This window comes from Camponotus vicinus, unplaced genomic scaffold, assembly GCF_025532165.1.
Source record: "Camponotus vicinus isolate PSW18456_S1 unplaced genomic scaffold, iyCamVici1.0 SCAF_1, whole genome shotgun sequence".
Taxonomy (NCBI): domain Eukaryota; kingdom Metazoa; phylum Arthropoda; class Insecta; order Hymenoptera; family Formicidae; genus Camponotus; species Camponotus vicinus.
The window spans coordinates 21704899-21726688 of record NW_028141945.1 but is presented as its reverse complement, the minus strand read 5'-3'; the positions used below and the strand labels follow the sequence as shown (position 1 = coordinate 21726688).

Below are 21790 nucleotides of genomic sequence, written 5' to 3'. Positions count from 1 at the left end.
TAATTTATTTTTAAACTCCATTTTATATATTTGTTGAAATTTTTATAAAATACGCATAAAGCTCGAGTTAATTTTTAATTGAAAAAATATGGCTTTATTTTCGGATGGTCTATGAATTTTGACGATAATATAAATCCTTTAAAGATCTTGATCGCGAGTCCACTTTAAACACCTCGTCGCGCAATAATGTGTAATAACGCCGATATACGTACTCGCCTGTTGATCGATTCGCGTGTTTACGAGGCTGAATAAAAATTTCCAATCGAATATGAGCGTGAACGAGATCGAGAACCTTTTTATCAGCCCCGGCATTAATCATTTTCATCTCTGTCGGCGATATCTCGGAAACGTTTAATTCTCACCGCATCAGTGGGGATTTCCTTTCGTTCGCTCCAAAATAACAATATTAGTCGTCGATTTAAAATATCAGTCACACTTGTTTCAAGTATCCTTACGTTACGTGCCGCGGCATTTTAATTTGACGTTTCGCGCGAAGGCAAATTATGTCGCGCGAGCTTAACTTTTGTTCTGCCGCGTGATAAGAATTAATATCTCGATGCGGTTGTCGCGCCAGCTCGAGTCGGAGCTCGAGGCTCAATTTGCAAACATCGATTATATCGGCGAAACGTCAATAATTCCGTGAACGACACGCTACACCATCCGGCAGGTCTCGCTTTTTCTCGGTAGTCGACGGCTGGAAATAGTCCTCCTCGAAAATTGTCGCTGTTTTTCACGCGACTCGATCGGCTCGACGGATTCGGAGTGGGATTTTTCAGCTTTTTGTCCCGCCGCGACTGAATGCGAAATCGAAGAAGCGCTCGTTATGGAGCGATGACGTCGCGCTTGACCCCTGGCGTGATGCGTGTCACCTTGTAATTTCTACGATTGCGGTGACTCAGATCGGTGACTTGACGATTAAGCGATGACTGGCGGTTAATTATGGATTAACAATCAGTTATAGTTATTTAGACGTATTAAATGTAGGCGCTCGATTTACCGTTTTGCGACATGTCGCGTGCGTACACAGAGGAAAATATCATTCTACTGCCAAGAAAAGCGATTACTCGGTTTATTTTTCTTTTTTTAAGTAATAATTTCTCTTCAACAAAGAATATATTCTTGAATAGTCTTAAAACATACTCATCACAAGTGTTAAAAAATCTCATTATCATGTACTCAAAAAAAAAAATTTATCTATTATTTTTCTCTTCAAGAATATTGTAAAATTGTATCAAAGAAAAATCAAGTTTACTTTACGCCAACTCTGTACACAGAGAAAAATGTATACTGTATTCAAGTAAATATTATCTATTTTAAATTTATCATAAGTTTATATATCCGCTAATATATCATAAATTCACCACAAGCATTAAATTTAATTGAATATATTTTGAATTTTAGTAAGTGCAATATTTTAGCCAAGAATATTAAATTAAAACAAAAATTTGGTTTGCTTACTATATCACAGAGAAAAATATCATTCTACTGCCAAGAAAAGCGATTACTCGGTTTATTTTTCTTTTTTTAAGTAATAGTTTCTCTTCAACAAAGAATATATTCTTGATAATAGTCTTAAAACATACTCATCACAAGTGTTAAAAAATCTCATTATCATGTACACAAAAAAAAAAATTTATTTTCTCTTCAAGAATATTGTAAAATTGTATCAAAGGAAAATCAAACTTTACGTCAACTCTAGTAAGCAAACCAAATTTTTGTTTTAATTTAATATTCTTGACTAAGATACTGCACTTACTAAAATTCAGAATATATTCAATTAAATTTAATGCTTGTGGTCAACTTGTGATATATTTGCGGATATCCAAACTTGTGATAAATTTAAAATAAATAATATTTACTTGAATACAGTATACATTTTTCTCTGTGCGTACACAGAGAAAAATATCATTCTACTGCCAAGAAAGGCGGCTTACTCAGTTTGTTTTTCTTTTTTTTAAGTAATAGTTTTTCTTCAACAAAAAGAATATATTCTTGATAACAGTCTTAAAATATACTCATCACAATAAGTGTTAAAAAATCTCATTATCATGTACTCAAAAAAAAACAATTTATTTTCTCTTCAAGAATATTGTAAAATTGTATCAAAGGAAAATCAAACTTACTTTACGCCAACTCTAGTAAGCAAACCAAATTTTTGTTTTGATTTAATATTCTTGACTAAAATACTGCACTAAAATTCAGAATATATTCAATTAAATTTAATGCTTGTGGTGAATTTATGATGTAATTGTGGATATACAAACTTGTGATATACTTAAAATAAATAATATTTACTTGAATACAGTATACATTTTTCTCTGTGTATATCACGACTTGACATTTCCTTCATCTATTCTTCATTATTCATAGATTTTCTTTCGATTCCGCGTCAGACGTATGAGAAAATAGCATTGGTTTTTACGTGTTTTTTTTTATTTTTTTTTAAATATTTGTCACTTTACGAGATAATAAAGTTATATTTGCATCGTAGATTGCTGCAATAAGTTTGATGCACCTCTCGGACAACGTCGCATCAAACGATCAGTTTTCGATTTGCGGATTCAAGCACGCGCGCTATCCATGCTATTTTCGGATGATCGTAAATCTGTAGTGCAATTAAACAAGTAATGGCAATAGTGACTTATCGAAACTCATTTACAGCGTTACTACGTTTGCAAATTTGCATCGTTGAAAACAATGCTCATCACGTGGATTAATGAATTGAGACGATTAAATATTCCGATACTATAGATACACCGGGCACTATTTCTGACCCACGCTTCGTCGAAAAAAAGGAGGCAGAAATAACACGAAGTGTATTTTCGAGGTACTAAAACGGCGGATAAAATCGCGGCGTATTTTTCCACGAGCGCGTATCCCTCTGAAAAATACCGCCGTTTGAAATATTCGCGTAGAATTTTTATTACGGACCGTTATGTCGACTCCGTCTCGACACAGTTCCGCAATTAAGGCAGGCGTATTCCGGGGATTAAGCGGCCGCTATATCCTCTCCAAGTTAGCCTGGGAATTTTCGTCGCTCGACGGTATCTCCGGTCGTATCGCGCGCGGACACCTCTCCCGAGGTGCCGTGTAGAAATCTTCGATTCTTCCTTACTCGGTCGCAGGAAGTCGTACGTAATGGCTCCGCCGTTGGCTCTGAGGTCAGAGAAGGTATATACGAGACGGGATACACACAACGAGAGACACAACGCGTACGTACGAATGGACGGACGAGCGGATGGACGAGCGGACGGACGGACGGACGGATGGACGGACGGATGGACGGACGGACGGACTTTGCGGCGTCCGTTCCGCGGTCTTAAACAACCCGTAAAGGTTTCGGGGATGCGCTTTCTTCGTTCTCAAATCTGAAACGCGCCGGAGCGTTAGTAGTGCAGAGGTGAGCGGCTGGGGTCGTCGCTTCCGCTCACCAAGCGAACCAGCATTGGACATTGGATTTAAAAGTTTAATCAGGGGCTTATAAAATTGTAGCCTCCGCATCTTTGCTCGCGCGAGGAATTTCGCCTCTGTTTTATCCATTTTTTAGGGATTGCGTTTCGATTCGAATCAACCCTGCGGATCGATAATAATATTAATACAAGGGCGACGCGTTGATAAACAAGTCCCGGTCGTAACGGCACATCTCTCTCGATTTATTTACGATCGGCGCGATCGGCTCCGTACGCGTACATTTGGCGTATCGACGCGAATACAGATCGATCGTCCACCCACACGCGCCCGTAATGGCTGCGCACAATGGTATTACTATATCGCGTACGCGCGCGTTTCGCCACTTTTATGCGAACGTCGCGCGTCTTCGTCGCGTCGCCTCGTCGAGCAATGCAAGGGTGTGTTCGATCCGCGCGATTATTTGAATAAAATGCGCCGCTACGTCAGAGACGCGAGTTTCGAAAGCTTTCTCTCCTCGACGGCCCCTCCGGGCCTGGCCCGGGAGGGGAATGCGGCAGGGGGCGAGGGGGAGGGAAGGAATAATTTATCCGAGGAGGGAACAAGTGTGTCGTCGACGAGGAGAGCGACGTCTGCTCCGGTTGCCAAGCTGTTTGCCGAAGCGTGCACGACGATTTTCCCTGCCTCTCGAAGGAGAGCTCCGCGACGGTCTCCCCGGAGATTCATGAGGCTCGACGGACGGACGTGCCGATTTAGAGGATCGCCGCTGTTGTTGTTCTTTGTCTCCTCGCTCGGCCGACTCTGACGCGCGCCGGTAGGTCGTGGCCCGGCAGCTCCGCGAGCTATTTGTAACGTCGCGGGCGCGTCGGTGTGTGGAAGGATAACTGTCGCTTTTCCTTGACACGCTTTGCGGAACGTCTCGTCGTCACCGTCGCGGATCTCGGAATTTTTTCACGATTTTTACGAGAGAGATTTTTTTCCAGACGGACGATCTTGGATGGACGCGAAGCCGAATCGCACGACGCGGGATTTATCATCGCGGAAGACGTATGCAAAATTCGCTCGCAACGCGATGCATGAGTGCCCGACGATGACTCCTGGCGAATTAATATTTTCGAAACGACGCGCGCTCGTTGCATTCGCGGTTGGAGACCCGTGCGCTTCCTTCAACTCGCGGTGCAATCACCCCACATGAATCATTAAAGAAACAATGCTGAAGGCAGTGGCGTATCTATCGTACGCGTGGGTGGTGCAGCTGCGCCGACGCGGGCGAAACCCGGGGAATCTTGGCCGCGGGTTTAACGGCTTTTAATTTTGTATCGTATCTGGTATCGCCTCGAGAGGTTCCACGAGCATTTTTATCGCCGATGAAGAGTACCTTCGCCAAGCACCGTTTCAAGAGCATATTTCGTTTGCTTGCATTATCATTACCATTATTATTACATTATTGTTTGTTTTTTTTTTTTCGCAATAACAGCGAACCAGTTTTACATCTTGGAATTTATGGCTTGCGTTTATTTTTCAAACTTGATGAATTTTATGGTTTCGAAAAAAATGTCTTTAATCACGCGTGCAATTTTATTCTAATTTAATCGCGATAAAACCGCGTTCTCGCCTTGGCGAGCCGAGTGTGATTCGTATCGGGCTTCGTATATCGATATGTCGAAACAAGAGCGCGCGGTTTTATCAGCGCGACCGACACGACGGAAGGCGAGAGCTAATTTCTCGCTACTAGCGAGTATATAAGGGGTGACAAAATCGCGCGCGCGCCACAGTTGCCGGCGCGAGGTTTATTGAATGAAAATGCCGCCGATACGTTTTTCGTCCCCGCGAGTCGCAGCATCTCGCCGAACCGAATGAAACAATGGCCATTATATGGAACGTACAACGTGTGCGCGCGCGCGCGCGCGCACGTGCATCTACATGCATTCCGTGGAATATCGTACGTGCGCACGTGCGCGTTACATGTGTCGTCACGGCTTGGCTAAAACCAAATAGAAGTCCGTATATATGCGCGCGACAGACAGCTGTTGGTACCATTATACTCGGCGCACGGTCGCATAATGCCTTAAGGACAATCGTGGGAATTCCATTAAGTGGCCTTGAATGGTTCATTCATGTCGATCAACTCTTTTTCTTAACGGAACGGTTGACAGATCAATCGGCCGCTCGGGGACGAGAGCGACCCACGGGATTTCACTCCGCTCGCTTCTTCGTCCCGGGACCGAGAGAGAGAAAGCGGGCAAAGTCAATTACTATCGCGCAATCCGCGATACGAAATCGATCTCTCGCGATCATCCGGCTATCGGGTATCTCGATAGGAAATCGAACGCTCGAATCGATCGGGACTCCCCTCGCTTTATCGCCATTTATCCTCCTGGAACTCGCGCTTATTTCGCCTTTCGATAATTAATGAGCATTTAATCCACGTCAGCTTTGTTAATGATAAATTTTCTCGTTGCAGGATGCTGGATAATTATGACAGGGGTGAGGTGACACCACCGCCGGTGAGTTACGGCGGTTCCCCCGGACTCTTGGCGCTCCATTCCTCGCTTTACGCGACTCCCACGTCGAGGGCCTACGACATCGACTCTGGCATCGATGGCAACGACAGCTCGATGCCAATCGATACCCAAATCATCTCGGTACGTGTCTCCGCCGATTTCGAACGTCGCTTGTACAGCATCTCGTCCTCCGCCACTCGCATAACATCGTATCATATGTATGCATCCTCGCGCGCGTTGTAAATACACCTACGTTCCTGCGTTATTCACGACAGTTGGTTCGCGTTGCAGTCCTATTCGTAGACGAACGCGTGAGAATAAAGTCAAAAATGCCCGCGCGAAACAATGGCGGAGGTACGATAGCAAAATGGCATATATAAGCTTCATTAATCTCACATTTTGCCCCGTCGTTAATCCTGTCGCTCGTGTTTCACCGACCCGTTATCGGTTGCTACGGCTAAATAAATATCTATTGTTCGCATCCCTTTCCCGAGTACGGTAAAGTACCTCTCGGTATCTTCATACCTCGCTTGGCGTATCTTTGGTTCAGCTACCTCTCTTAAAAACGCCACCACCGGGTTGCAGCGTCGAACGCTGCTCGCGGGAAATATGTCTTGGCGAAATATGTACACGTGACATCGTTTCCAGATACCGAGCATGCTGAGCGGCCCGGCGCAGCAGCGGCTGGAGGACATGCCCTGGCTGACTTCCGGTCCGTCGCTGGAATACCAGCAGGGCATCTCGCCGATCCCCGCGGGAGTAAAGATGTGCCATCCCGGCGGCGGCACTGCCCAGAGGAGCCTCAAGGAGCAACGGATACGTCGCCCCATGAACGCGTTCATGGTCTGGGCAAAGGTCGAGCGCAAGAAGCTGGCCGACGAGAATCCGGATCTCCACAACGCCGATCTCAGCAAGATGCTCGGTAAGCAAGATGCGCGAATGAGAGATGCTTCCCTTCTCGAGGCTCTTGTTTACACGCAAATCAATTGTCTTCAGACGTCTTTGAAATCCGCAATCTGGATGATAAACAAGTTGTTTGAGAAGAAACGTTATTTTCTTCGCTTCAATTCTCACGATTTTCTCTGATCTAGAAATCCAGCGCTTTTAATAGAACCACTGAATATTCAGTCTCTCGTGTAAGACGCAAAACAGGAGATATTTAATTAAATAAATATTTTACCGTTTAAAAACGCAATTAAAACGCATCGGGATCGGATACCCGTTATGGAAAAATTTTTCATTCCCGGATACGGCCAAGATGAAGCGTGCAAGATTAGAAAGGGTCTCGCCTTTTAAAAATACATGTACGCGGTGAAACAATGGCGGTTTCTCGCGGGAAAAGACTTTTCCGCCGGGAAACTGACTCTGGGAATAAGAAAGCAGGAAAAATCTCGCTCGCTCGCTCGCGAGTCATCATTAAATTAATTGCAACGTCGGGCGAATGGAATTAATCTAATTACACATTGGAACGAGGGATGTTGAACGGGACGAGGAGAGAGAGAAAGAGAGAAGAGGGACGAGAGGAGATTACGAGAGAAAAAGCGTTACGTTACGTTATATCAACTCGACTCGTTAACACCCATGTTTATTCTGTCGCAAATGCGTGTAACCAACACCAGCCTCCGCGAATATAACTCGCGGCGTCTCGTTCGTATCACCGGCAGCCACCTGCGCGATCGAGATAGGGAAATCGTTCTCTTATCGCACCACGCTGTACATTCGAGCCCTCCTGTCAAATCTCGCTCCGATCGCTGCGTTATCGCTCGCAAATTCCCAAGTAACATCTCTCTTTCTCTCTCTCCCTCTCTCTTTCTTTCTCGTTCCTTTTAAGGTAGCGCGGTACAGACATTCCGAGGATAAAACGATAGCCCTGCTATCGTGTTAGTGCACATTCGTCGCGCGATATACGCGAATCGTCGATTTCACGTAAACCGAAACGCTTTCAGCGGCAGACGGTGGTTTTGCGGTTGTTCCTCTTTGTCTCTTTTTTTCTCTTTCTCTTTCTCCCTCTCTCATTCTCGCATGTCTCGTGTCTCCCCAGCGTTAAAACCGAGAACCCATCATCCGGTACCATCCTAACGATCTGTCAGCGCCGACTGGAGTTCGCGCGCGCGCGCGCGTTATCGTGGGCAGGTACACCTTGAATTATCGACAATTGGCATCCGCAACATTATTGGCATTTGAACGATCGAGCGGCCGTCGTGCAGAAAATTGTAAACTTCTCCTCTCTTCGTGTGTAACCACCTACCTATCCTACCCGTACTCGTTTCAACGCACCGTGTGTCTCGTGTGTGTTTACACTCGCACGTATGTGCGTGCTCCCCCTCCGCGTCCCTTGTATAACACATCTTTTTTCCCCTCTTCGTCTTTCCGCGCTCTCTTTCTCGGTCTTTCTCGATTTGTTCGTCGCGCAAACCTGTAAATCACCGAGCCTCCCCCGCCCCCTCGCCCCCTCGACGCGTTTCCCTCCCCCTGGCGCCGGTTATCGAGCGATCGTGGAGTGAGGAAAACTCGTCGTCGGGTTTATCGATCGAACATTAGGCGCGATGTTATTGGCATGACGCGGCTCCGATTGCTATGCGCGCCGAGTTGCTTTTGCCGCCCCCACTCTCTTCTCCCTCGCGTCTTCCCCCTTTTTTTTCTTTCTTTCCAGACATCCTACATATTCATGCGCGTGCTGTGTGTCGATCCATCCGTTCGTACGTCCGTTAGCCCGTCCGTCCGCGCGTGCGAGCGAGCGTGTTTGGCATCGACGCACGCACACGCGCACGCCGATTGTGTCGCCGTTTGCCTGTCGGTGTGGGGCGGGCGTATGTACCACCGATGGGGGCCGTGTGGGCACCTTATATCCGGTGACACGCGTGCCCGCGCATCTTTATCAATCGCTCTTCCCAACCGTTAGCCCGTCCTCGAGATCTGTCAACATTTGGGAATTAATTTGGCGCTCGCCCCGTTCGACTATCATCCCTCGTCATCGGCGGATCGCGCGTCCTTGTCGCTCTTATTATCCCGGCGGTCGTTAATTTCGTTGTTAATTAGCGGAGCGACGACGACGTTCGGAGATCGGAGGAAGGAGAAACCGCACCCCCGCTCATCGTCCTTTATACAGTACGACGACGCGACGCCACTGCGTCGTGTCACAGGGGAACGGGGGAAGGGGGACCACCTACGACATATGTGGCAGCCCGCAAATAATACCGGGGCGTACGCGTGTGTTGTACCACTGGCGACAGCGGAGATACAGGGTCTCTAACTGCCAACGTGGTATCGTAGTTTAGTGCCTCTGATTACCTCCCTCACTCTCCTATGAAAGACACGTATACGGGATGTCCCTTCGATCGCGAATGTTGAATAAAAATGCATGGGAAAAGTCGAACTCGTTACGAGACTAGTCAACATTGAAATGTCGATGACGTATGAATAGTCGTATTTCATTTCTTACTAAATTTTCTCGTGTACTTTCTCTTGATAAAAGTTTTAATTTAAATAATTTAATTTAAATAGTTTAATTTAATTTTTAAATAAGTTTAATTTAATTTTTAATTTAATTTTTAATTTAATTTATTAATTTAATTTAATTTTTAATTTATTAAAAGAAGAAAGAAAATTACTTTGATACTTATAAATTGAAAATTAGAAATTTGTGGCAATATATATGAGTCAATAAATTGGTCCCATTTTCTTCTTTCGACGAAATTATAATTGGAGGGCGATATCGGGACACCCTGTATATTCTTTCCCGCGAGAAAAGGATGCGTTTCTCCTCTCGTAAAGTACCAAACTGCCTTCCGAACGCGGCCGATTCGCGGCCCTTAAACGACGGATCTCGGCCCTTAAACGTACGGTATCTCGCTATAATGGTGCTCGGTGCGGAAGGACCGATAACAACATCGACCTCGGTTGGTCGATTTAAGGGACAGCGCGCCGATTGAAAGTTATTGGCCGTGTAGGTACCAGCCACCTCGCGCGCTATTTATCTTGGCGGAGAGCCAAGATTTTCGATAACGATCTCCCGATTGTCGAAGATTGAATAATGCCATAATTACGCATTTTGAGAAATTTCCGTCGAGGAACGTCCCGGTCGAACTTATCGAAATTATATCGATTCGAGCGGCGAACGATCTAATCGCAAAGGAGGATAACAAATGCGTAATAAGCCGTACCAAGTTACGGTGACCTTTCGCGATAGCCGCGAGGCGGGATAAGAGATCGGAAAAAGATTGGCAGCCGATTGAAATTAATACGCGCTCGCGCGCGAAATGCGTAAGAAACCACGTTTGAACTCTGAGGGAAAGGCCCGCTTTTCTCGATGGTACCGCGTACATATACATATCACCTTCCCGATATACCATCCTCCCGCTCCTAACTCTCTCCTCCTCTCCATTGGGTGGCTCTCGAACAATAGCAGCACCTCGACTGCACGGTGGATGAACTTCTGAGGCTGGAATCGGCTCTGCCCACTCTGTAAATTGCGTTTTCGTAAAAAGTACTCGTAGGGAAAAGAGGTCGATCGATCTTAAACGGCAACCTACATCCTGCTACACGGTTAAGTGCAGTTGAATATATATAGGTCTCGATCGTGTCGATTTGCCGTTAAGCGGAAAGACGCATCGTCGAATAATGCAATGCGACGAAAAAAAATTGTTATAAATACTTTTGTAATTGTTATATAACTGATATATTATATTGTTATATAACTGATATATTACATTTGTTATATAACCGATATATTACAGTGTTATATAACTTGTATATTACAGTGTTATATAACTGATATATTACAGTGTTATATAACTGGTATATTACAGTGTTATATAACTTTGTGCAATTATAGTTTATCGTCAAATATTGTAAATAAAAAAAAACAACAAATATTCTCTTTTTATCTTTTTATGCGCGAGTGGCTTTCCAAGTTTATCAGTCGCACCTGCAAATAATCGTAATCAGCGATTCAACGGAGCGAAAATCATAAACGCGCTGGTCGTAATAAATATTGTATATGTATCGTAAACATCGGTTTCTACAGTAATATAATACGTTAACAAGCCACTGCAGTTTGCAGCGATTTATGATGCGTTTAATAATCGGTAACATGTCGCTGATATATTTTTCCTCCTTGTTCCCCGCTTCCCTTTTATTTCGCAACGTGCTCTGGTTTCGTGCATTAAATTATTCGTCGCTAAATTGTTTAGTGTCTTGTCTTTCGTCCAGGATGACGATGAATTTTTCTTTTAATTAGTTTGATAACGAAACTGGTCTCTCCGTGTCTTCAATTAGACCTGTTTTCTCTCTCTCTCTCTCCTGCGCTCTATCGGTATTCGACGGAGAGACTTGTTCGCCAGCGTTGCTCGATTAATCCGAGACAAGATCGGCCTCTCGTACGATCACGAAACTCATTTGTTCCTTTATACCATCCGCGAGCGCACGGGTCCATTGCGCATTAGTAAACTTGTTTCGATCTAGCGCACTTAACCCTTTCGCTATGGCAGAGTCCGGTCGAAAAGCGACCGTACAGTACGAACGTCTCGTACGCAAACGGCATCCAGCCGCGCAAACAAGGCTGCAAACAGTTATCTCATTTTAATAGTAAAATAATTTTGTTTATAAAATTCAATTTGCAATGTTTGGGATATTTTTTATTAAAATTATAATATTTTTTTATAGTATACATGACAAGTTTTATTTACTTTAAATATTTATTTTAATGAAATACAATCTTTATAAAAATGTATATTTTTTTAATAACGCTCAGCATGATATGGAAACAAGAATTATTTATTTTAAATATTTATTTTAATGAGAAAGAGAGAAAGAGGGAGAGGGAGAGAAATATGATTTTTGAGGATATTTTTTTTAATAATAATGCTGAGTATGATGTAGTTTAAAACAGGAATATATATATTATTTAATCAAAATAACAAAAGTAAAACATCTATTTGTTTATTTTATGTAATAAACAAATGAAAAGGCGATTACAATTATAAAATTTTATTTGAGTAATCGCTATTTTAAGATGGAGTACTTTGAATCGAATGACTTTTAGTAACGAAAGAGTTAAATTGCCATCGTCATCATAATCAATCTAGCGATCATCGATCAATAAAGTTGTCCGACACGATTTACTTCTCGTAAATCGAGCATTTACGTTGTAAAAATCGCGAGTTATTTAAAGTTACTCGTAATCGTTGGTACTTTTTTTCTATTTGCGAAAACCGCTGACGGGCCAGTGGTAGTTGCACCTGGTTAAATCTCTCCGAATCAATCTTTTTATGCACGCTTTTGTCCCTCCGAACATCGTACCGACAAAGTCTCGACGAATCCGGACAGACGGAGGAGAGAGAGCCTCCTTTAGCCGTAGCCGCTGGTAGGCGATGCGCAGCATAACGAACCATGAGACAAGATCGGGGCCAATAATTGCACATACATATAAAATGAGCCCAGGCGATGAAAGGATCGTCGAAGGAACGGATAAAGTAGAGTAGAAATTCAATCATTTTTTAGCTAGCTGGCCAGGAATCCTAGTTATTAGCTAGTTTTTGGCCAATTTAACTAGTCAGAAATTGACAGGCTTGCTTCGCCAATAATTGGACAATAAAATTAGTCAGTTTCTGAATAGTTTATGAGCAGTTTCTGAATAGTTTGGTCAATTTCTGGATAATGACAAGTTTTTCCCAGAAATTAGTCAGTTTCTGAATAGTTTATGAGCAGTTTCTGACTAGTTTGGTCAATTTCTGGACAATGACAAATTTTTCCTAGAAATTTTTCTACTCGGGGGACATATGCTTAAACACGTGCTGATCAGTGCACGCAGACATTTCTGAACATGGGAGATGATGCGAAATCTCTCTTTTTCTCTTGAAATCTACGTTTTGTCAAGAAAACCTTCTCTGGAATGAAATCACTATTCTCGTAAAATCTCGACGATATTAAATCGTCACGTTTTGCGCGCGTCACCCTATATCTTACGCATGCATTGTACACATTGTATCATGTACGGTCGCGCGTACATATGTATCCGTCTGTAAGAAGGACGAAGGAACCGACGGGTTGGCTAAGCTAAGGCAATAATAAGCCATAAGCGCGGTCTCTGCATAGAATGCCGGGTAATGAGGTGGAGTCGAGAGCGGAGTCTGGCCGCACCCTTACCTTACCTTACCTTCCGACGACGCTTATACGATCGACCCACCTATCCTCGACGACGACAACGACGACGACGACGATGACGATGAAGACGAATCGTGATTGCAACATGTATCCTCGCTCGGTTGCGAAGAGATAGAAATAAATTATTATATTTATGAAAATACACGTGGCACGAGAGACGAGGACGAGGGGCAGGAGGAAGAGCCCTCGAGCATTGACGTTGTAGGCGATTTATCGATGACTTCGACTTTTGTCCTCGGATCATCTCCGGCGCGGATCATCCACACCACGCCTATATCCCGGCTCGAAAAAAATGACAGATGGAGTGATATGATAATTTGTACGGACGTCGACGCGAGATAATTTTCCTCCTAGAAAGGAGTAGATTTTTTTTTTCGTTGCCTTTGCGCGTATTTTACGAGAATTGAGAAACGTGAAATAATAGAATCCGGATTTATTATATGCATGAAACTCTCTTTATAAGCGCAAAATCGCACGATTTATCCGGCGAGATTTCTCACGCCGATTGTCAGTCATCCCGCAACTTTCGCAAAGTTCGGCTGAAGTTTACGGCACGATTATGATGCAGTCTACGTCCGTCCACGTAACGCGTACTCTCGACGGGAACGTGTCACTGTCTTTCCCCTGGCAGCGCGGAAGTGTTTCTTTGCGCGGTTTCTTGGCAAAGCGACGCGTCGTTTTGAAGAACAAGCCGCGACTAACACGCTTTTTCCTCGATTCTTCATCGAGGAGTCCGAGAGACATACGTTAATGTCCATCTGTCTTTCTCTTCGAATCGTTCTCGAGGACGTGTGGGAGAAACCACCAGGTTCAAAGCAAAGAGTGTTATAATTTCCTTGTCTCCGCGTCATCGAGTACCTCGAAACTGCTCGCCTCCTTCCGAGATACTTCATTAAGATCGCACAAACCCCTGACAGATAAGTCTTTCTTTGTGCCGAGGGCAGGAGTCTCGTTCTCGTCGAGATTGTCCACAAAGGAGGCGAGACGTTTCGTCCACGTGCCACACTCGACGTGTCTGAATGGCTCGGCGTACATTTCGTGTATCTACCTACCTACGAATCTGTCCATGTCTTTGTCCTGAAGGCAACTGTCAAAGTGAACGTCATCGTTCGAGAGTCGCCACTAGCTCCAAATTTAGCGGTCTAATTTTTTTTACAAGTCAATTATATCTCTCTTTTTTACTCCCGACTACTGCCAACCTACGGTTGGCAAAAGACGAAGGGAGTATGCGCTTCACCGAGCTCGGATCGGTTCTTACCGCTATTCTCGATAACAATAACATAGTTCGGTGTCATCTTTTGCACATCAGTTTTTTATTAACCAAGGAAGGTTTAGTTAGTTATTTAATATATATCTTGGAATCTCTTTGGCCGAATTTGAGAAAACGACAATTCTTTTTCGGAAATGACAATTCCTCGTGACGCCTCCCTTTAATACACGGATACAGCTGCATCATCGATGCTGCGCATCTGTATAAGAGCGGACGCGCGCACAACGCCGTCGGGAGATGAGATACATCACGGGACCAGAGACGTATTATTAATGGTGACAGTGGGCGACCCAGGTTGGGCGGGGTGCGCGCGATGCGGTCCCACCGATGTGGGCCTCGACTCCGACCCTCTTCCTCGTCTCTCTCTCTCTCCCTTCCTCGTCTCCTCTCCTCTTCCTTCCCGTCGCGTAGACGCATCAACGTATTATTTATCCGACGCGAATTTGGATCCGCGATCGAGAATCGTTTGGCGCGAACAAGAGGCGACTGTCGAGCCGAACGTGTCAACCGAGCGATCGCCGCTCGAGAACGAGCCCCGATAGATTTACGAGCGTGTTTGACGCTATACTTTACGACGGCCGGCTCTCGCGAGCGAGGAATATTTGAATCCGGTTGTAGGGAAGATTTATCGGGTATGCGTAATTAAAGTCGTGGCGGGAGGACTAACTCCTTACGAGCGACTGTTAATATTCTAAATGCCGCGTACGAGAGGTTTCTCGCTCGATTCTCCTCGAAAATGTCACGTGCCAGTCCCGCGTTCGCGACCATAACGAAATTCCCGCGATGCCCGGGCAGAAGGAAGGGGGGAAGAAACGGCGGAGTTTAATCAAAGCCGGCCGGCTGGCCGAGTGAATTACCGACGACCGCGTGCATAAATCACCGCGGAATCGTTAATTAGGCGGTGGAACGAGCGGGCTTTCTAGAAAATGTCAACGACTGTGGAAACCGCGGCGGAGATTCGCCGAGATTCTTGCCGCCGTGACTTTGCGGCGCGATTAGGACCTTTTGACACGCGTGATTTCGCGCGCGATCGAGCGCTCGCAGGAATCTCGTAATTTGTCGCGATGCTAATTCTCCGTTAGATTCACGCTAGATAGATCCGCGCGAGTCGATTGAAATTGCGATACGGAGAGCCTACATCGAACATTCTTGCACAGAAAAAAAAAGTGTCAAATCGAAACTTATATACTTAAACTATGCGGGTCGAAAGATTGAGGAAACGTCTGTGTCGTGTGTATTAAGGATTATCCGAGATATTTATAATCGTTAAATATCGTTAAATATCGCACGATTAAGATACAAAGATTGAACAATTTTAATCAGAGTATGATATTGCTGCAACAATTATACCAATTTTTTTCGCTTGCAAATGTTCTATTCTATCACCTGACAATATTTATGGCGCCTACAAAAATTCTTATCCTTATTAAAATTAAGAAACAAGATTGACACACAGAAAAAATAAGTGTCAAATCAAAATTTATATACTTAACTAACGCGTTCATTGTTTCGTATATACGCGACAATTTATAATCTTCTTAGAGGAATTTAATAATTTTAAATTTCAACAGTATTATAGTCTTATTTCAATATTGTAATTGTCACCTCGAGAATATATAATTATTTAATTGTACTCTAAGAAAATTATAATCTTTGATTTAAAAATGTTATTTTCTATCCAACATTGTTTCTTTTCCATTCGAGAAAATTAAATCTTAAATCATAAGAATATATTTTTCTCGATTGAACTATATAAAATGGTTTCATTCAAGTAAGCAATTATTCAAGCAATTATATTTGTCTTCAATTAACGCAATATAATCTCATTTCAAGATTTTCATGTTAAAACTAAATATATTTTCAAAACAAGAATGTCCTTTTTTTGTGCACAGAAAAAAAAAGTGTCAAATCAAAACTTATATACTTAACTAACGCGTTCATTGTTTCGTATATGCGCGACAATTTATCTTCTTAGAGGAATTTAATGATTTTAAATTTCAACAATATTATAATCTTATTTTAATATTGTAATTGTCACCTCAAAAATATATAATTATTTAATTCTACTTTAAGAAAATTATAATTTTTGATTTAAAAATGTTATTTTCTATCCAACATTGTTTCTTTTCCATTCGAGAAAATTAAATCTTAAATCATAAGAATATATTTTTCTCGATTCAACTGTATAAAATGACTTCATTCAAGTAAGCAATTATTCAAGCAATTATATTTTTCTTTAATTAACGCAATATAATCTCATTTCAAGATTTCATGTGAAAACTAGATATATTTTCAAAACAAGAATGTCCTTTTTTTCTGTACGAAATATCCACGCGACCTGATGGTCCGAATGTCCGCGAGAAAGAAAGAGAAAGAGGGATCCGGAAAAATGTCCGTGTCAAATTAAGAGGGCATTTAAGTGTTTTAATTCGTTATCCGTTTACACGCGAGGATTAGACAAGAAGGTCGACGATAAGCGAAGAATCCTTCATGCTCCTAATCCGACGCCGCCGCTTTTCGTTCGAAATTAATGAAGTCGTTCGACGAGACCTCGGCCTAAGCGCGGTAAATTAGAGGTACACGCCAACCATTAGAATACTTAACGAGGACATCACGGTGGGACGCAGCGTGCGCGGGTGTGATGATGAATCATCGCCGGGTAACTCACCGCGAGTGCGCGCACGCCCAGGAATATTAAATTAAGTTTACTTATTGTTAGCCGAAAATCTCATTTGTGTCTCTTTTGTCGCGCGGACTCCTCTGGATTCTCCTTTTTTCCTCGTACAAAGAAGTCGAAGAGTCGGTTGGCCGGGAACCCTGGAAAAAAATAAGGAGTCGCTTGACGAGAAAAAGAAATTGTCACGCGACAAAAGCGATATCCTTTTGCGAATAACTCTCTCTCTTCCGTTGTCTCTCTTCGCCTTCCTTTGTCTCGTAATAACCTTTCGAAAAAATATACATAAATATAAATATAAATGCGCTCTTGCGATTGTCCACGAAATTCGTTAACTTGAAAAGAAAAAGAGGGGACGCTCGAGTCTGACGTGCCAAAGTGCGATTTCTCTCTTATTTTCCCGTCCCTCTTCCGGAGTCCTCCGGGTTAGCGTCTCTCTCCTCCGGAGAGTTGAAATATACAAAATGAAATATGAAATAATGGTTCGTGCCTTGTGGCTGGCTGAAGGCACGGGCGCACCCATATCTACGCCCCCATGTACCTATGTACCTATACAAGACACGCATATGCATATACATCTGTATATGTATGTGTATATATATTATTATTATTATTATATATATATATTTACAGACATAATCCCGCGTATGTGTGTGTATATATATGTATATATATATATATATATATATATATATATATATATATATATGTATATATATATATGTATGCGTAGTATATAAATCCGCCTCAATTTTTTCGTTCTTGTCGCGAGCATCTTATGCTCGTATGAACCCTATGCCTCGCTTAATGATATTCCGGCCTACCATGTTGGCATATTGAACGCAACTGAGGCAGATTCCAGGCTTGGTCGTCAGACCAAGACCCGCCGCCGCCGCCGACCAAGCCCACCTGTAATACAGATACGTACGTATCCGTACGTACGTTGTGTATATACGAGAGACCATTTATGTGCTCGTTTTGCGCCACGTATATCGAGGCGACGACAGAGAAAGAGAGAGAGGGAGAGAGAGAGAGAGAGAGAGAGAGAGAGAGAGAGAGAGAGATAGGGGCTGTTCTCTCGCGGGCCGAATTAAGCGCGTCGTTAGCTAAAGGGATCGACCGACGATTTTATCGAGATTCGGGATATCGAGATGTATACACCGGGGGCTCGCCCCATTATTGTCGAGCAGCGTAATTTATCGGAGTATTTACGGACGCGAGGATCTCTCCCGCGAGGATCGATATATTAAAGCGCCCCGGCAAACGTCTTCGAGCGTTTTTTGCCCGATAAATTCATTTTTCGAGAGGAGGGGCAATAGATAATAACTACTTACTCTTGTCTCTCTTTCTCGAATTTTAATTTCAAACTTAAGGCTTCATTTTGGATTGTGAACGGGATTTTTTAAATACTTGTGACAAAAGTATTATTACTACAAATACAATAACAATTTTTAACATATTTAGCGAGGAAGAGAGATAAATATATTATAAACCTAACTTTTATTTTCTTAATTAAAATTGATTTTTAAAAATAATTAAATTAATATTTATTAATTATCTATTTCTATTTATTCATAAATGTATATTAATTTCATTATTGTCAATTTATATAATTATGAAACATCTCAAAATTTCATTCTTCAAATATATTTTAATATTAATTCTCGAATTTTAATTTCAAATTTAAGGCTTAATCTTTGATTGTGAACGGGATTTTTTAAATACTCGTGACAAAAGTATTATTACTACAAATACAATAACAACCTCTAACATAAATAGTGAGGAAGAGAGAGAAATATATTAGACCTAACTTTTATTTTCTTAATTAAAATTGATTTTAAAACATAATTAAATTAAAATTTCTCTATTATTATTTATTCATAAATGTTTATTAATTTCATTATTGTCAGTTTATATAATTATAAAACATCTCAAAATTTCATTCTTCAAATATATTTTAATATTAATTCTCGAATTTTAATTTCAAATTTAAGGCTTAATCTTTGATTGTGAACGGGATTTTTTAAATATTCGTGACAAAAGTATTACTACAAATACAATAACAACCTCTAACATATTTAGCGAGGAAGAGAGATAAATATATTATAAATCTAACTTTTATTTTCTTAATTAAAATTGATTTTTAAAAATAATTAAATTAATATTTATTAATTCTCTATTTCTGTTTATTCATAAATGTTTATTAATTTCATTATTGTCAGTTTATATAATTATAAAACATCTCAAAATTTCATTCTTCAAATATATTTTTTAATATTAATTTTCGAATTTTAATTTCAAATTTAAGGCTTAATCTTTGATTGTGAACAGGATTTTTTAAATACTCGTGACAAAAGTATTATTACTACAAATACAATAACAACCTCTAACATAAATAGCGAGGAAGAGAGATAAATATATTATAAACCTAACTTTTATTTTCTTAATTAAAATTGATTTTTAAAAATAATTAAATTAATATTTTCTATTTTTATTTATTCATAAATGTATATTAATTTCATTATTGTTAATTTATATAATTATAAAACATCTCAAAATTTCATTCTTCAAATATATTTTAATATTAAAGCAGATACATGTATATAAATATATATCGCACTCTGACAAAATATTATATTACATCCTTTATATTGCGATTGTTCATGCGGCACGCAGAGGGAATCCTGGAGCGACTGGTAAGCTGTATATACCGTGTGTCGTTTAATCATTTTCGTTGTTTGGTTCGTCTCTGTCTGACGTTCTTTATTAAACTGCAATTTTGTTCCTTTCAGGAAAGAAATGGCGAGGATTGACGCCGCAAGACAGAAGGCCCTACGTCGAGGAGGCCGAGAGGCTCCGGGTCATACACATGCAGGAACATCCGAATTACAAGTACAGGCCGCGGCGTAGAAAGCACGCGAAACGGACACCCGGTGCACCGTCCTCGCCTCCCTCGGCGACCAACACCGCGGGCAACAGGTCTAACCCTACCGGCCCGACGATTCATCATTCCATGTAAGTCGATATTGGCCCATACTTTCCGCTAATGAAGGCACGTACGAGTAAAACCGCCGGTTAATTGAGAGATCTCGCTAAGATTTAAACGAAGCGAGACGCGCCGACGACGATGACGCTTATGATCTCGACGACATGACGTTATATTTTCGAGATTTAACAATATTTGAATTTTTCAAACATAATCATCTCGACAAAGAAATATTCGTTGACAAGATGATTAATAAGTTATCTTTTATAAGATAGAAATTATTATGATGCTTACGTAAGACCCAAGTATGTGTTTTAGCGTAAATTCATCCTTTGAAGTAGAGACATTTATGAATCATTCTACCTCAATACATGATATAATCAAAGAACATTGTATTCTCATAAGTATATAATACGTAATCGAAATGCATTTAAGGTCCAAGATGGACAGTTACCAGGGCATACCTCAGATCCCGTGGGGTGGCCATTCCCCGATCTCATCCCTATACCATCAGCAGCAGCAGGGTATCCAGGAATACAAGTCGGAAAATAATTCGCTTTACGGTAGCCCGTACACGCCCATTATTCACACCCCGGATATATCTCCGGTAGCGAGTCCCGAACCTGACGGTAAGAATCTTTAAAGCAAAAATAAATCAAATGCCTGGAGAAATTTATTGGAGCTAATAGTATTAGATACACGTGTTAAAATTGATATATAAAATATACGATGCGATATATCGTGGAATAATTAAATTATTATCAAGTCGTCGCATATACAATCGGGATGATTTAATCACCAGGTGACGGCGGCCATCTATCGTCTGCTCAGAATCCGGATCCAGAACGAGATTTGATGGAGGGCTCGAAGCAACACGGAGATATGACCGATCAGACGAAACGATACACCTTTATGAGCGGCGACAGTCAATTGCACACGGGTCACGCCAGCAATACTAACGTATCGTCGTGTCAGAATTCCGGCAGTTATACGGATACGTTAACATATAAGAAATCGGTACGTATTTTACATACATTTTTGATATATTTCTAATTTTTGCTATAATTTTTCAACCATAAATTATCTCATCATTTTACTTGCAATTTTACAAACAATATAACATATACAAATAAGTTTAATTTCTTAAATTATACGAAATTGTCGGATAACGGTATCAAATATTTTTTGGTTCCATCAGGTGAGTTATTTGAACTTTGAGAGACAGTCGACGAGCATAGCCGCGGTGGGTATTGCAAACGGTATGATGGTATCGTGCAACAAGCTGCGCTCCGGTTTTGACAATGTCGGTTCCGTCACGGGTACGTTTTATCCGCCGGTCGCCTCGCCGCACGATCAATCGTTGCAACATTACAGTAACACGCAGTCGTCCAAGAACGCGACAAACTATTCGATGCAATCCACCGTCGAAAGCAATTACAATCCAGTTCAATGCGCCAGTAATCGACAGCAGTCCATGGGAATCCGCGGAGCCGAAAGTTGTTCCGGTAACATTCTTTTCTCGTTTATTCATATCAAATTTAGAGATATATTGATGATTGTAATACTCACCCAGAATCAGAAGATGACAACACATGTATTCTTTACAAGAAAGTTTTAAAAAAAATTTGAAAATCATTGATTATATATTATTTTTTTAAATAAAATTATTTTTCCCAGAAATCATGTGTGAATATAAAAAAAAAATATTGAATTTTTTCAAAAATATGTATAATTACTGAATTATATTAGAAAGAATTACAATGATTCTCAAAGTATTATAATAC

The 21790-nt window shown here is 41.5% G+C and overlaps 1 protein-coding gene across 11 annotated transcripts in view; it reads left to right on the top strand.

Moving 5' to 3' along the window:
• The window catches only part of LOC145959517 (uncharacterized), a 55577-nt gene that overhangs the window by 31097 nt on the left and 2690 nt on the right, over positions 1-21790 (top strand). For all 11 annotated transcript variants that reach the window (XM_083078441.1, XM_083078440.1, XM_083078444.1 and 8 more), the window contains 6 exons: positions 5873-6053; positions 6561-6834; positions 19813-20035; positions 20442-20635; positions 20809-21023; positions 21205-21511. In XM_083078441.1, coding sequence (XP_082934567.1) covers positions 5873-6053; positions 6561-6834; positions 19813-20035; positions 20442-20635; positions 20809-21023; positions 21205-21511 — 1394 coding nt within the window. The remainder of the gene's footprint in view (positions 1-5872; positions 6054-6560; positions 6835-19812; positions 20036-20441; positions 20636-20808; positions 21024-21204; positions 21512-21790) is intronic.